We start from the raw sequence: 15,217 nt of genomic DNA, 5'->3' as shown, positions 1-15,217 counted from the left end.
AGGCAGGAGGATCATAAGTTCAAAGCCAGCCTCAGCAACAGTGAGGCACTAAGCCACTCAGTGAGACCCTGTCTCTAAACAAAATACAAAATAGGGCTGGGGATGGGGCTCAATGGTCAAGTGCCCCTGAGTTCAATCTCCAGTACACCGCCCCCCCCCAAAAAAAACACATGCACACACACACACGTGTATATAGTATACTCATGTATATACAGTATACTCATAGTATACATATAGATAATACAGTATAATCTATATAGTGAGTAATTTTATTACTCTCATCAATAAATAGGTCATAATGGTCTTGACCCATTTCATTTGTAGATTATATCTAAAAAGTAATTCTTCTCTTTCCCTTTAAATAATATTTAATATCTCTTGAAAAACATTATTCAATATCCCATTATGAACAACAAGTGAACAAGTCTCTCTCTTGTTCACTATTGTATTCCAGCACCTTATACAGGACAGGACATAAACCTAGTAAGCAAATATAAAAATGTTTGCTAACTAAATGACATTTTAATAACCAGGCTGGTACCTTTAAAATAACCTTTAAGGCTGTCAATGCTACGATTTGCAATATACTAGAAAAGGAAAGAACATATACTTTATTGTTACAATTTGAAATCATTCTAAGAGCAATTTTTAGACTACAGACAGGTAAATTCCATAGGAAAGTCTATAGAATAAATTTACAAATGAGCTGAATAGAAAAAAGCCAGTTACCAGACAGTGGGACTGATTTCAGAACAGAGATAAACTTCTGGATGAGTTGTGAAAGAAATCTTCTTTCTTGATAGGCTCTAAAATCAAACATGACCAAATTATTTTTGAAAAAGTTATTTCAAAGTAAATTTTGAATGATGAATAAATATATTCAAATATTGTTCAAATGTTCCATTTCACTCTGACATTAGGACCATAATTTGAACAAAGTGTCATCTTTGTAAATATAGTGCTACATGAAGAGAAGAAGAGCTTCATTCCTGGCCTAAAAAATAGCTAAGAAAACACCTCCTCTTACAGTCAAAGTTTTTACTTGTAATTTAAGGATCAGGACTGCAAAGGAGATTTCAAATTTTTCTTTGTATTTTGCCATTAAAATTAAAAATCTAGCATTTAGCTGGGCATGGTGGCACATGCCTGTAATTCCAACAACTTAGGGAAGCTGAAGCAGGAGGATCACAAGTTTGAGGCCAGCATCAGCTTAGGAGAACCTCAAATACTTAGTAAGACTGTGTCTCAAAAGAAAAAAAAAAAAAGGACTGGGGATGTAGCTCAGTGATGAAGTATCCCTGGGTTTAATCTGCAGTTCCAAAAAAAGAAAGGGAAAAAATAGTGTTTAATGTAGTTAAATCAAGGTAAACAATTTTATACTTTAATATGTTTAAAATACTAAATACAAGAGAACTTCAATAGCTAAAGATTAAATGTTTGTTTAAAGTACAATTTTCTTGACCAAATTCTTTCATTTGCATATACAAATATATCACAACACATCCCACTATTGTATATGATTATTATGTACCAATAAAAAATACTTTCCATTCATTATTAATTTAACTAATTACTCAACATTTATCAGATATTGGATAGCAACAAATGATTATGCCAGTCCTACTAGAAACACAAAGGAGGGGAATGATTAAATTCTACTTGAAGTGATAAATCATATATAAAGATAATGACTAACATAAGTCAGAATGCAATTATTAAAAAACTGCCTGACATTGACTGAGAACTTACTCTGCCAAGATCTGGGCTGGGTTAAATAATTCACGTAAGAAAGCTCATTTAATGGGGTTAGGAAGGAGAGCAAGGGAGGAAGATAACCTCTAGATAGGGAATAGGGATGGGAGGGAAAAGGAGTGAGAAGGGGAATAGCATGGATGGTGGAAGGAGACCCTCATCATTATACAAAATACACGTATGAAGATGTGAATTTGGTGTCAGTATACCTTATATACAATCAGAGATATGATAAATTGTGGTATAAAGGTGTATTAAGAATTGTAATGTTGGGGCTGGGATTGTGGCTCAGCGGTAGAGCGCTCGTCTAGCACATGCAAGGCCCTGGGTTTGATCCTCAGCACCACATAAGAATAAATTAAAAAAAATAAAGGTATTGTTTCCAACTACTTTCAAAAAAATAAAAAAAAAAGTTTTTAAAAAAAGAATTGTAATGCAAAAAAATAATTAATAATAATAAAAAGAAAGCTCATTTAATAATGACAATAGTCTTTCACACTGAAGTTCAAAGATGGGAAGAACTTGCCCAAAGTCATATAACAACTGAGTGCAGAATCTATTTAAATATGGTTTTAGAACCTACACTTTCAACTACAGATATTCCAATTATCACACATACTGCTAGTATTATAGGAGTACAGAAGAAGAAAGCATGTAGTGTGAAGCAGGTGGTAGCGAAGAATGTTTAGATGGCCAATATTCAATCACGTGGATAGAGGAGAAAGGGACTCAGGGGAGGAATGTTGAAGAAACAATGACTATAGACTGGTCAGACCGGTTCATTAATGGGGGTGGTGGGGAGGGCAGTCCACAGGAAATATAAGAGGTTTTATAAAGCCACTGTAATGAGTTTAATGTTTATCCTATGGGAACAAGAAAATCACTGAACACTGTGAATAGAAGTAGGGCAAAATAAATACAGTTTTCTATGAAAAAGAATACTTAAACTATACTGTTAATGGAAAGTTGGAAGAAAGACCAAATAGGGGTTTATTGTAGTGGTTCATTAAAGAGGCTATAAGGGCCTGAATTATGATGGCAGTGTGAATACAAGAAAGAAAAGGAGCTGGGCACAGTGGCGCATGCCTGTAATCCCAGTGGCTTGGGAGTCTGAGACAGAAGAATCCTTGAGTTCAAAGCCAGCCTCAGCAAGGGCTAGGTACTAAGCAACTCAGTGAGAGACTATCTCTAGATTAATGCAAAAGAGGTCTAGGAATGTGGCTCAGTGGCCAACTCAGTTCAATCCCTGGTACAAAAAGAGAGAGAGAGGGGGGGGGGGAAGGAAAGACAAAGCGGGGATCTAATAGTACTGCCTGACTGGTTATAAAGAGCCATTCAGATGTCTGGAGTTTTCCAAGCCCAACTGACTAGCATAATTAAGAGGTTTTGAGCAGAAAGGTGAGTTCAAGAGGAAAAAACAATGAGTACTCCTAGTTAGGTAAGCCAAATTTGAGTTCATGACAATCATCCGTTTATAAGTATAATGAAAGAAGTATAGTTAAAGGACAGAAAAGAAATCAGGACCAGAGAGATTTAAGATTAAATCACATCAAGGTAATGGAAAATGGGCTTTTCAAGACAAACAAAAAGAGTCATATTTGGCCAAAAAAAAAAAAAAATCACTTGTTCACACAACCAAGATGATAAAATGCTAGCTAAAAATCTATTGTGAAACAAATGAGATTGAAGCTAAAAATTAAAATAGGGATGTTCGTACTCTAACCTTTCCTGTAATATTCACTCCCTTACTCCCAAACTTATCTCTGACTTGCAGTTTTTCAGTTTCTTCAGTAACCACCAACATGACTCCAGGATGCACTTTCTTATCTTCAACCCTCTGCTCGTGGTTTATGCACCTCACTAAATAATCTAATTCATACTCATGACCTCAATAACTATCTACATATGTACCTACAAAAGTAGCACTTATTACATTTCTTCTAACAATGATCTCCTGCTAGAAATCTCCACTTGCAAAGGGAAAACTGGAACCATCTTCTCCAGTAGCAGTCCTACTACTCTTCCTTTCACATTCCCCATCATGGCAAGTATCTCACAATCTCCCAGTCATTTAACAAGACTACTTATTTACTGTCAATTTCATACTCAACTCACAATAAGCAGGAGGGGAAGGGAGAAGGGGAGGCACACAGGATTGGATAGAACGGAAGGGAGGACAGGGGACTGAGAAAGACAGTAGAATGAATTGGACATAACTTTCCTATATTCATATATGAATAAATGACTAGTGTAACTCCACATCATGTACAACCTCAAAAATGGGAAGTTATATTCCGTGTATATATAATATGTCAAATACATTCTGTCACGTATAACTAAAAAGAACAAATAAAATTTTTAAAAAATGAAATAAAAACATACATACAGAAAAAAAATTTCACACTTGACAGCTTACCAACACCCATTAAATAACTTTCTTTCCTCCATTTGCCTCCAATTCCACAATTAGCCAATTTCTGACTCTCTTGCACAATAATTACAAGTACCTTCCATCTTTGTGTTAAATCTTGCTCACCTAAAATCTACTGCTTCCAGAGAGAATGTTCCAGAATTCAAGTTTAATTATAGCACTCTATCAATAAAACCCTTTGGGGAATCTCCATCACATAGAGATGGAAGAGTAAAAGTTTTATCACAAAATTATAATTCCTTACTTATAAAGTGGTCAAAGGGAAAAATTTTCTAGACATAAGGAAATAGGTCCAATTAGAATTCTAGCAGATATATCAATTTGTATCTTTAGGGGCAGGTTATTTATTTTTCTCAAACCTCAGTTTTCTCACAAACCCCTGGGGCCTAGGAGCATTGAATTAAAAGACAATAAAAGAAAAGCCTTGGGATGTGTCAATATCTTGTTCACAGAGCCAGAGAAGACAGGGAAAAAAAAAATCCAAAGAAGAAAAAGAGAACTTACAGAAGTTAAAGAAGGAGAGATATATAAGAAATGCATCACTATCAACAGAATAGAAAGAGGAATCAAGGGAAGAACAAAACAAACAAAAACTGCCCAAAATGCCAAATGATAGAGGTAAGGTCAAAAAGAACGATTTTATGCTATGCACAGTGGTGCATGCTTGTAATCCCAGCAGCCTGGGAGGCTGAGGCAGGAGGATCGTTAACCCTGTCTCTAAATAAAATATAAATATAAAACAGGGCTGGGGATGTGGCTCAGTGGTTTACTGCCTCTGTGTTCAATTCCCAGTACTACAAAACAAACAAAAAGATATAGGTTGTAGTGAAAAACAGGAACCAAAATTCAAGTCAGAGTTACAAGATTTAAAGAAAAGGCAAATACAAGCCACTATCCTAAGTGGAAGAAACAATAGGGTAGAGGTAAAAGAAGCTATCATAGGCCCAAGGGACGTAAACCCTGAGCGTGTGTATGTATGTACATATGTGTACATGTGCATAAAAGGCAGCGAAAAAGAAGCCAGTAGAAAAGTGAATGAAGATGAAGAAAGAAAAAATACTACAGCTAGAACAGTTCTGAGGCAAGTAAGGCAAGAATAGAGACCAGGTAGTTTCAAAGACAGAAACAAACCTGAGATCATAGAGGTCCTTCCCTGTGTCTTCATAGCTTTTTATTCCACGAACTAAATACAAGTCACCACAAACTTTTATCCAATTGCTAATAAACATCACTGTTAGAAACAACCATAAAGATTTTGACTGAAACTGTGCACAGTAAAATTTGATAAAAATCATGAAACTTGGGAGAAATAACTGACCATAAAAAAATATGTTGTCAACATCTAAATAGCACATAAAAAATACATTGATCAAAGATGAAGGAAAAAATTAATTTGTTATAAAATATAGATCAGAAAATTTTGGATTTGAATGCTGTAAGCGTCACTGTCAATTACTCTTTTAATCCCTATACTTGGTTTATTTTTTCCTTAGCATGTATTACCACCAAACATACTGCATAATTTATCTGTTCATTGCTGTCTTTTTCAACTAGAATATAAGCCCCACAAAAACAGGACTTATTTTTTACTTTGTTCTCTGCTGTATCTCCAGTGCTACATATAATACCTGGCAAAACAATACACTCAATATTTGTTGAATGAATGATGGTTGGGGTATAGAAAAGTCATTGTTAAGAGTCAAGGAGTGAGATCTGCCCACTCCAACCTTTGTGGGAACTAGGCTCATAGTAGGCAGGGGTCCACCCCTTTACCTGCAGGGCAGACACTCGCTGGAGCCCAGCCTCTTGTACAGGACCGCCTCTTCAGACCAGCAGACTACCGTGGGAGCCCAGACCTGGCCCAGATCCACACACACCAACTTGTGCAGGACGCAGGTGCAGGGTAGGTCCAAGTTCAGCCCTCCCATACCTGGGAGCCTAAGCCTAACCCACTTGCTCTTGGATAGGCAGAATTAATATTATCAAAATGACCAGACTACCAAAATCACTATATGGACTTAATGCAATTCCAATCAAAATCCCAATGACATTCCTCATAGAAATAGAAAAAGCAATCATGAAATTCATCTGGAAAAATAACAGACCAAGAATAGCCAAAGCAGGAAGAGTGAAGCAGGTGGCATCACTATACCAGACCATAAACTATACTACAGAGCAATAGTAACAAAAACAGCACCAAAACAGACTGGTAGACCAATGGTACAGAATAGAGGACACAGAGACTAACCCACAAAATTACAATTATCTTATATTAGACAAAGGTGCCAAAAACATGCATTGGAGAAAAGATAGCATCTTCAATAAATGGTTCTGAGAAACCTGGAAATACATATGTAACAAAATGAAACTAAACCCCTATCTGTCACCATGCACAAAACTTAACTCAAAATGGATCAAGGACATAGGAATAAAACCAGAGACCCTGCATCTCATAGAAGAAAAAGTAAGCCCTCATCTCCATCATGTGGGATTAGGCCCCAACTTTGTTAATAAGACTCCTTTGGCACAAGAATTAAAATCAAGAACCAAATAAATGGGATGGTCTCAAACTAAAAAGTTTCTTCTCAGCAAAAGAAACAATCAGTGAGATGAATAGAGAGCCTATATCTTGGGAACAAAATCTTTACCCCTCACACATCAGATAGAGGACTAATCTCCAGAGTATATAAAGAACTCAAAAAGTTAAGCACCACAAAAACAAATTACCCAAGCAATAAAGAGGCCCAGGACCTGAACAAACACTTCTCAGAAGATGATATATAATTAATCAACAAATATATGAAAAATGTTCACCATCGCTAGCAATTAGAGAAATGCAAGCTAAAACTACTCTAAGATTTCATCTCTCTCCAGTGAGAATGGCAACTATTATAAAGACAAATAACAATAAATGTTGGTGAGGATGTGGGGGAAAAGGTACACTCACACACTGCTGGCAGGACTGCAAATTGGTGCAGCCAATATGGAAAGCAGTATGGAGATTTCTTGGAAAATTGGGAATGGAATCACTATTTGACCCAGCTATCCCTCTCCTTGGTCTATACCCAAAGGACTTAAAAACAGCATACTACAAGGACACAGCCTCATCAATATTTATAGCAGCACAATTCACAATAGCTAATCTGTGGAACTAACCTAGATGCCCTACAATAGATGAATGGATTAAAAAAATGTGGCATATATACACAATGGAATATTACTCAGCAATAAAAGAGAATAAAATCATGGCATTTGCAGGCAAATGGATGGAGTTATCGAAGACAATGCTAAGTGAGGTTAGTTAATCTCAAAAAAACAGATGCCAAATGTTTTCTCAGATATAAGGAGGCTGATTCATACTGGGATAGGGAGGGGGAGCATGGGAGGAATAGACAAACTCTAGATAGGGCAGAGGGAAGGGAGGGGAGGGGGCATGGGGTTAGAAATGACAGTGGAATGTGACAGACATTATTATCCAAAGTATGAAGATACAAATTGGTGTGAATATACTTTGTATACAACCAGAGATATGAAAAATTGTGCTCTATATGTGTAATAAGAATTGTAAGGCATTCTGCTGTCATGTATAAATAAAAACAATTAATTAAAAAAAAAGTCAAGGAGTAAGAAAAAGTTGAACTGGTTGACATCTTGAAAACTGTGGAGAAAACAGAACTATCCGTGAGGGACGGATCAGGGACAACAGGAATGGAGAAGAAAAGTGGCACATTGGTTCAGAGAAAAGAAAAAGAAGAAAAGTAAATTGAGCCTTTGCTGATGTTGTGGCTTCCTTTTAAGGTTTTTGTAAAAAATATTTCTACACAGTCTAAGAAAAAGCACTTATTAATAACTTATTTGAACACAGCACTATATCAAATGAAGCCACAAATAACACTAAGAATTGTAATCCAGCATAATAAGCTAATATGGAATGAAGCTTTGTTAACATACTGTTCTCTTGCTTCTGGATCCATCTTTTCATCATTCTTTTTAATCAAGTTCCAGAATTTTCTTAGCTTAGGTGTTTTTTTTAATTCTAATTCCAATCGTGCCTGAAAAAGATATTGTCATGTTATCGATAACTTCAATATTTAAAAGGATAAAGACAAGATTAAGTATTAACAAGTTTTCTAGTACATGACTGAGGGCAATATCACAAAATCTAAAAGCAACAAAATAAACCTTGAAAACTAAGGAATATTTAATTCCTAAAATTCAATTCTAATACTTATTAATAAAAAAGAAACTGTCTTTTCTAGTCAAGATTTTAAGCTCAATGATAAACTTTTTTGTCTCAATTCAGTCTGAAAAATATCAACATTAACACTTGTGAGCATAATCACAGATGACTGAAAAATATGAGTCTCAAACAACGAACATAAAGCAACTACCAAAAGTAAAAATAGAAATGCCATCGGTAAATTTTCTATTATGGCATTCACCACTTTTTAACATAAGCTTAAATTAGACATATGTGCCTTATATTTTTATTCCATTAACTGCTATAGTGAATGAGTACACACATGTGGGTTATACAGAAATAATCATGTGTAGGAAATACAATTAAGAATAAAGGGTCACACTGAAATTTCAGTTTAAACTTTACTCCCTAAAATATGTAAATTTGATACATGCACATATACACAATAAAGATTTGGTAAAAAAAAAAAAAAAAATGAAAGTCATTACTATTACACATGATCCAGACCTTCTTCTTTAACTATATGTACATTTTAATCAAGGAAACAATAAAAATTCAAGTTTGCATATAGTTTTAGCCAAAGAAATATAATAAGGATAAAAACCATATATTGCTAAAATTATCCCCTTTTCTATAAGCTCAATAGATAAAGGGATAATTTCTTTCTCTATAAGCTCTATTGATACTAAACTTATATTACAATATTGAAATTAGGTGAAACATGTATTAGGACACACATTAAAACTTTAAAATTATAAAAACTACATATATCATAAGTTAATGCATGGTAACTTCTAAGCAGAAAAAGGGATTTTTAGCTAACACCTTTATATCCATACTAAAGGTATACAATCTATCATATCTTCACTTACAACATATACATGTATAATATTCTGAAATTAGATACTTACAGGCTGTAAGCCCATCCACATTGGGAGGGAGATAAGCTGCTGTACTTGACTCCGTATCAAGTCTACTTCCTATTAAAGGTATGAAGCAAAAAGTCTATAAGCATTCTAGCATTTTCAACTGAATCTTTATACAGGGAGTATTATGGCTTTTTAAGTCCTGAGGGGAAAACATGGCACCAATACTTGTAAATTAGTGATATTTTAATATTTTAAAAAGTTCAATACTCTAAACAACAGTTTTCATTATTAACTGATTTCATATCTTCAAATTCACCCACTCACAAAAATTTATAAATCCCAAATCAATAGCACAGAGCCTCAAAAATTTTGAGTTACCTGATAATGTACATATCTAGCTAAGGCTGAGATGACCCTATTTGAATTGCACTTCTCATACTACAAACAAGTATCCTTTTCGCAATCTATTTAGTGCTACTTTTGGGAAGCTATTGGGCTTTTCATTGGTGATTTCAGTGTTTAAAATGAATCTCCAAGAACAAAACTGAAGTGCTTCTAATGTTCAATAAGGCATTTTCTTTGTACTTTCTCCATGTTTGCTAGATAAACCCCTTGAGAAATAACCTGAGGGATAGCTCACTCAGGAATAAGGTTACTGAATCAAAAATATGTATTAATAAGATGTCTTTAATAGACACACACATATAAAATAAGGTTATGCACTGATAGTTTGAAAAAAAAATGCTGCAACCAGAGACTTGCAGGAACCTAACCCTACTTTTCCTCTAGGAGCCAGGGTTCATTATTAGCTTACTCAGGATTCAGTTATTTTATAGAACAAATGTAACTGCTTCAAATAAAGAAAGTTCACAGCATACTGAAAAAACATTTTCATTATAAATTGGCTTAAAACCAGCACCAAACTACTGCTAACTAAACCTGTTCTTGTTTAATTTCTCATAAAAAATTATGTCTACTTATATTTCTATTTGCTCTGTTTAATTAACATTAAAGAGGCAAAATCGGTATCTATTGGGGGTACCATCATTCTTTTCTATATGCCTTTACAAGATCAGAGTGAAGCAATACATAGAAACAAGCAATAATCATCCATCAACCAATCTTCTGGATAAGAAAGAATTCTATGCATTCTCCTGAAAGGCTCTAAGTGCATTACCAATACAAAAACATTTAAACTTATGAGAAGTGGATATACCACTTCTCATAAGAAGATATATAATCAATCAACAAATATATGAAAAAATGTTCAATATCTCTAGCAATTAGAGAAATGCAAATCAAAACTACTCTAAGATTTAATCTCATGCTAGTCAGAATGGCAGTTATCAAGAATACAAACAGTAAGTGTTGGTGAGGATGTGGGAGAAAAGGCACACTCATATGTTGCTGGTGGGACTGCAAATTGGTGCAACCTATCTGGAAAGCAGTATGGAGATTCCTTAGAAAACTTGGAATGGAACCACCATTTGATCCAGCTATCCCACTCCTTGGTCTATACCTAAAGCACTTAAAATCAGCATACTATAGTAACATAGCCACATCAATGTTTATAGCTGCTCAATTCACAATAGCCAAACCGTGGAACCAACCTAGATACCCTTTAATAGATGAATGGACAAATAAAATGTATATCTACACAATGGAATATAACTCAGCAATAAAAGAGAATAAAATTATGGCATTTGCAGGTAAATGGACAGAGTTGGAGAATATTATCATGCTAAGTGAAGTAAGCCAATCCCCAAAATCCAAAGGCCAAATGTTCTTTCTGATAAGTGGATGCTGATTCACAATGGTGGCAGGGGGATAGGAAAATGGAGAAACTGTGATTGGACAAAAGGGAAGTAGGAGAGCGGAGGGGGAGGAAACATGGTGGATTGAGATGGACATCATTACTCTAGGTACACATATGACTGCACATATGATACAATGTTACATTGTATACAACCAGAGAAATGAAAATTTGTGCTGCAATTGTGTACAATGAATAAAAATGCATTCTGCTGTAATATATACCTAATTAGAATGAATAAATTTTAAAAATAAATAAATAATTAAATATGGATATGCCTTTGGATAACCACAGAAGGGAAGATCAAATGAAATATTTCATTTTTTAGAAGATAATCTTGCAAAGGATGAAAAGTTGTCACACACATTTCCAAAGACCATCCACTATTGTCCTTCAACAGTCAACTCAAAATACAACCCTCTTGCTGATGAGCCAGCCTGAGCATAAAGACTAAAAAGTACTGAAACTTCTTAGCATGCAGTTTGTGGCACAGATTTCATCAAAAGTTCATACTGATCAGCTGGGTGTAGTGGCGTATGCCTGTAATCCCAGCAGCTTACTCAGGAGGCTGACAGGAGACTTGCGAGTTCAAAGCCAGCCTCAGCAATAGTGAGGTGTTAAGCAACTCAGTGAGACCCTGTCTAAATAAAAATACAAAATAGGGCTGGGGATATGACTCAGTGGTTGAGTACCCCTAAATTTAATCCCTGGTACCAAAACCAAAAAAAAAGTTCATACTAGTCAGACTAATTTTTGTATTCTCCCTTTGAATTTTCAGCTCTCATTATCATTTTTCTCAAAGTCTACATAATAAATAAAGGATCAAGTACAAACTACTAAAAATGTGAACAATAATAAAAAATAAAGGATTAAGTATAAACTACTAAAAAGTGAACAAAATTTATAAAATTATTTTATTGATGTGATTTAAATCAAGCTTTTAGCATTATTTTTATTCCCTACATTTTTGTGTGAAGATGGCCACAAAGATAATCACATCTAAACTCAATCTAGAAGAACAAGAAAATTTGAAAGCTTCCCTAAAACATTAAGTAAAATTACCAAACTATTGAAGCAATGATCAAGAAAAAGCAATAGGACTGTCTGTTCATGGAGTGAAAATTCACCATCATTTTCAGCTAATGCTGCTTTCAAGATGCACTTAAAGAAGAATGGGAAGTGGTCTGGCTTCTTCTTAAAAGTCTGAAAATAAAAATAAGAAGAATAAATACACTTTGAACTGGCTTATTCATGTATTTTTGTTCCTTAAAGCAACACAGTAGTTTTTTAGGAATCTATTAACAAAATAAAAAAAAAAGATTATTTAAATATGGGTAAAGAGGCATTTCATGCTTACTTATAATTAATGATAGCAATTCAAATACAGGTTTCTGACAGGAGAAACTTACAGAAATTGTTAGCTAGTAAGATAATGTCATTAATTCTTTTAGGTTTTTTTTTAAAGAGAGAGAGAGAATTTTTTTTAATATTTATTTTTTAGTTTTCGGCGGACACAACATCTTTGTTTGTATGTGGTGCTGAGGATCGAACCCAAGCCACACGCATGCCAGGCGAGCGCGCTACCGCTTGAGCCACATCCCCAGCCCTAATTCTTTTAGTTTTCATTGTGCAAACTATGCTTGTATTTAGCTTAAGTTTGTTTTCTTATTAAGAATCTGTAGTATTTTTTTTTAAATTATTTTATTGTTGGTTGTTCAAAACATTACATAGTTCTTAATATACCATCTTTCACAGATTGATTCAAGTGGGTTATGAACTCCCATTTTTACCCCGTATACAGATTGCTGTGTCACATCAGTTAAGAATCTGCAGTATTTTTAATTCCTTTGATTTGAACGAAGGAAACTACACCTTTAGCAAAAATTAATTTTCACACTGTAATTAATCTCAGGGACAGTTTCTCCTGCTTTATAATATGCTTTCCTTTCTTAACATGTAAATATATTCAAATCTCTTTGATCTACTTCCCCTTCTACTTACTGTATTAGGCAAGTGCTCCAAATGTGTGCTCCAACACTAGTTTCCATTAACTTCTCTAAACCAAACTTCCATCAATAAATACCACTCCCTTGGCACTATCATGACTGCCAAGTCCATTGAACCCAAGCATCAATTCCTTTTCACTGTACTGAAGGCTTCTCTTCCTTTGTTACTTAAACAGCAATGTTCCCATTCTTAGTCCCCATCTCACATTACTTTATGATATACTAATGATTGTAAATATACATCTTCAGTACAGATTTCTCTCCATAATGCTACATCTTTAGATTCCTCTTTCTACCAGGCAATTTCATCTAGTTATTACAAGACTCATCTAGATAATACAAAGGCAATTCAAACTCAATGCCCTAAACTCAACTGCACAGTGTTATACCCTCCAAAGTATTTCTCAACACTCTATTCCTATCTTGGGAATGACACCATCATCTATTATATTCAGTTGCCCAAGTTTGGCAAATTATTGAAAATAATCCCCTTTCCTAATGCTACTTTAACTAATTATCAAATCAGATCAATTCTACTTTCTAAATCTTCTATATCCTCTGAATCTGTACCATGGCCTCCCGATATTCACAAATTCATTTTCTAGGTTCTAGTTACCTGTGGTTAATAGCAGTTTGAAAATATTAAATAGGAAACTCAAAAATAAAAAAAAAGCTAACTGTTTTGACTTTTGAACATTGTCTAATTGTACTTATTAATATGTAACTTTTTTTCCAAGCTTCTGATGTCTCTATAATTTATGTTATTTTTCAGGTCTAGCAAAGCAGAAAAATAACTCCATATTTATAATTTATATTTTTCAAATATAAATAACTTTTAATTTATAATTTTAAGTATAAATTAGTAGTGTTCACAGTACATTAGAAGTGTTGTAATAAAAAAAAAGCCTGATATTATCTTTCACATGTCTACTCTTTTTCTTAACAGTAGTTTACTATTGGGTAAAGTTCTGCTCTAAAATCACATTTAATGTCTGTAAAAAGTTCTGCTGGGGCTGGGGATGTGGCTCAAGCGGTAGCGTGCTCGCCTGGCATGCGTGCGGCCCGGGTTCGATCCTCAGCACCACATACCAACAAAGATGTTGTGTCTGCCGAGAACTAAAAAATAAATATTAAAAATTCTCTCTCTCTCTCTCTCTCCTCTCTCACTCTCTCTTAAAAAAAAAAAAAAAAAAAAAAAAAAAAAAAAAAGTTCTGCTACTTTGTTAACAGTTTAAGTGGACAAAGTATAAAAGCCATGAAGTAATTTAAATGTTACCTCCCATGCAGGAACATTTTCTCTGAATTTCTCATTCACCATACAGCAGATGGACATTAAATAGGCCTTGCTAGATACCTCAGGAGAATAATTCATCCAGAGATAATTTTCAAGATACTGGCTGTAAAAATACAATGAATATTTCATTAATACCACCAGTCACTGTACTATATCACTCACTTGGAAAATCCTAACTATTTACATAGTCCTACACTTTCAAGTAATAAGATATCAAAGGTTATCAATATACATAATTATTATAAGATAAACAATAATGTCAGATAAATATCACCTCTAAAACAAAATAATATTAAGGGCACTTTTACAAATAAATGTATCTGAGACATCTGGCCTAATTCCTATCAGGAAAAAATGACTTCCAGAAACTAAGAAAGAAACTTAATCAAAAAGAGGCTTTGTAATTTCTAATTTACAAGGTATTCCACATCAGCCAGTTTTCAATGTAAATGTAGCATTTCTCCCTCCAGATACCAAAATTCTTTTAAGACTTGTGTAAATATTCCTAAACAAATTTAAGTATTTCTGATTTCCAAAACACAATTAAGCCATTTCTTACCTTTCAAGGTAGTTATTAATATCAACTATTCTACTGGCTGTAAAATACTGTAAAGTGCTAACAACAACAAAAAAAGCAGGACAGTATTTGTTGTATGTAGTACTGGGGACAGAATCCAGGGCCTCAGGCCTGCTAGGTAAGAACTCTACCAATGAGTTACATTCCAGTTCTTTATTTTATGTTAAAATGTTTTTATTATTGCATTATAAGTATACATATTAATGTAATGTAGTTCGTTCTGACATATTACTACATGTGTGGAAAATACCTTGTTCCACGTCAATCCGAATAC

The 15,217-nt window shown here is 34.2% G+C and overlaps 1 protein-coding gene across 4 annotated transcripts in view; it reads right to left on the bottom strand.

Moving 5' to 3' along the window:
• The window catches only part of AQR (aquarius intron-binding spliceosomal factor), a 109,723-nt gene that overhangs the window by 71,904 nt on the left and 22,602 nt on the right, over positions 1–15,217 (bottom strand). For 3 of the 4 annotated variants that reach the window (XM_081288689.1, XM_081288691.1, XM_081288690.1), the window contains exons 5-9: positions 14,349–14,469; positions 12,129–12,269; positions 9,296–9,364; positions 8,135–8,235; positions 730–806 (exon numbers count right to left, since the gene is read on the bottom strand). In XM_081288689.1, coding sequence (XP_081144815.1) covers positions 730–806; positions 8,135–8,235; positions 9,296–9,364; positions 12,129–12,269; positions 14,349–14,469 — 509 coding nt within the window. Of the gene's footprint in view, positions 1–729; positions 807–8,134; positions 8,236–9,295; positions 9,365–12,128; positions 12,270–14,348; positions 14,470–15,217 lie in introns of those variants that run through there. The other variant, XM_081288692.1, reaches the window with a different exon arrangement.

This window comes from Spermophilus citellus, assembly GCF_964194105.1.
Source record: "Spermophilus citellus genome assembly, chromosome: 4".
NCBI classification, from domain to species: domain Eukaryota; kingdom Metazoa; phylum Chordata; class Mammalia; order Rodentia; family Sciuridae; genus Spermophilus; species Spermophilus citellus.
The sequence above is the reverse complement of the archived record's forward strand: the minus strand, read 5'-3'. Positions and strand labels throughout refer to the sequence as shown.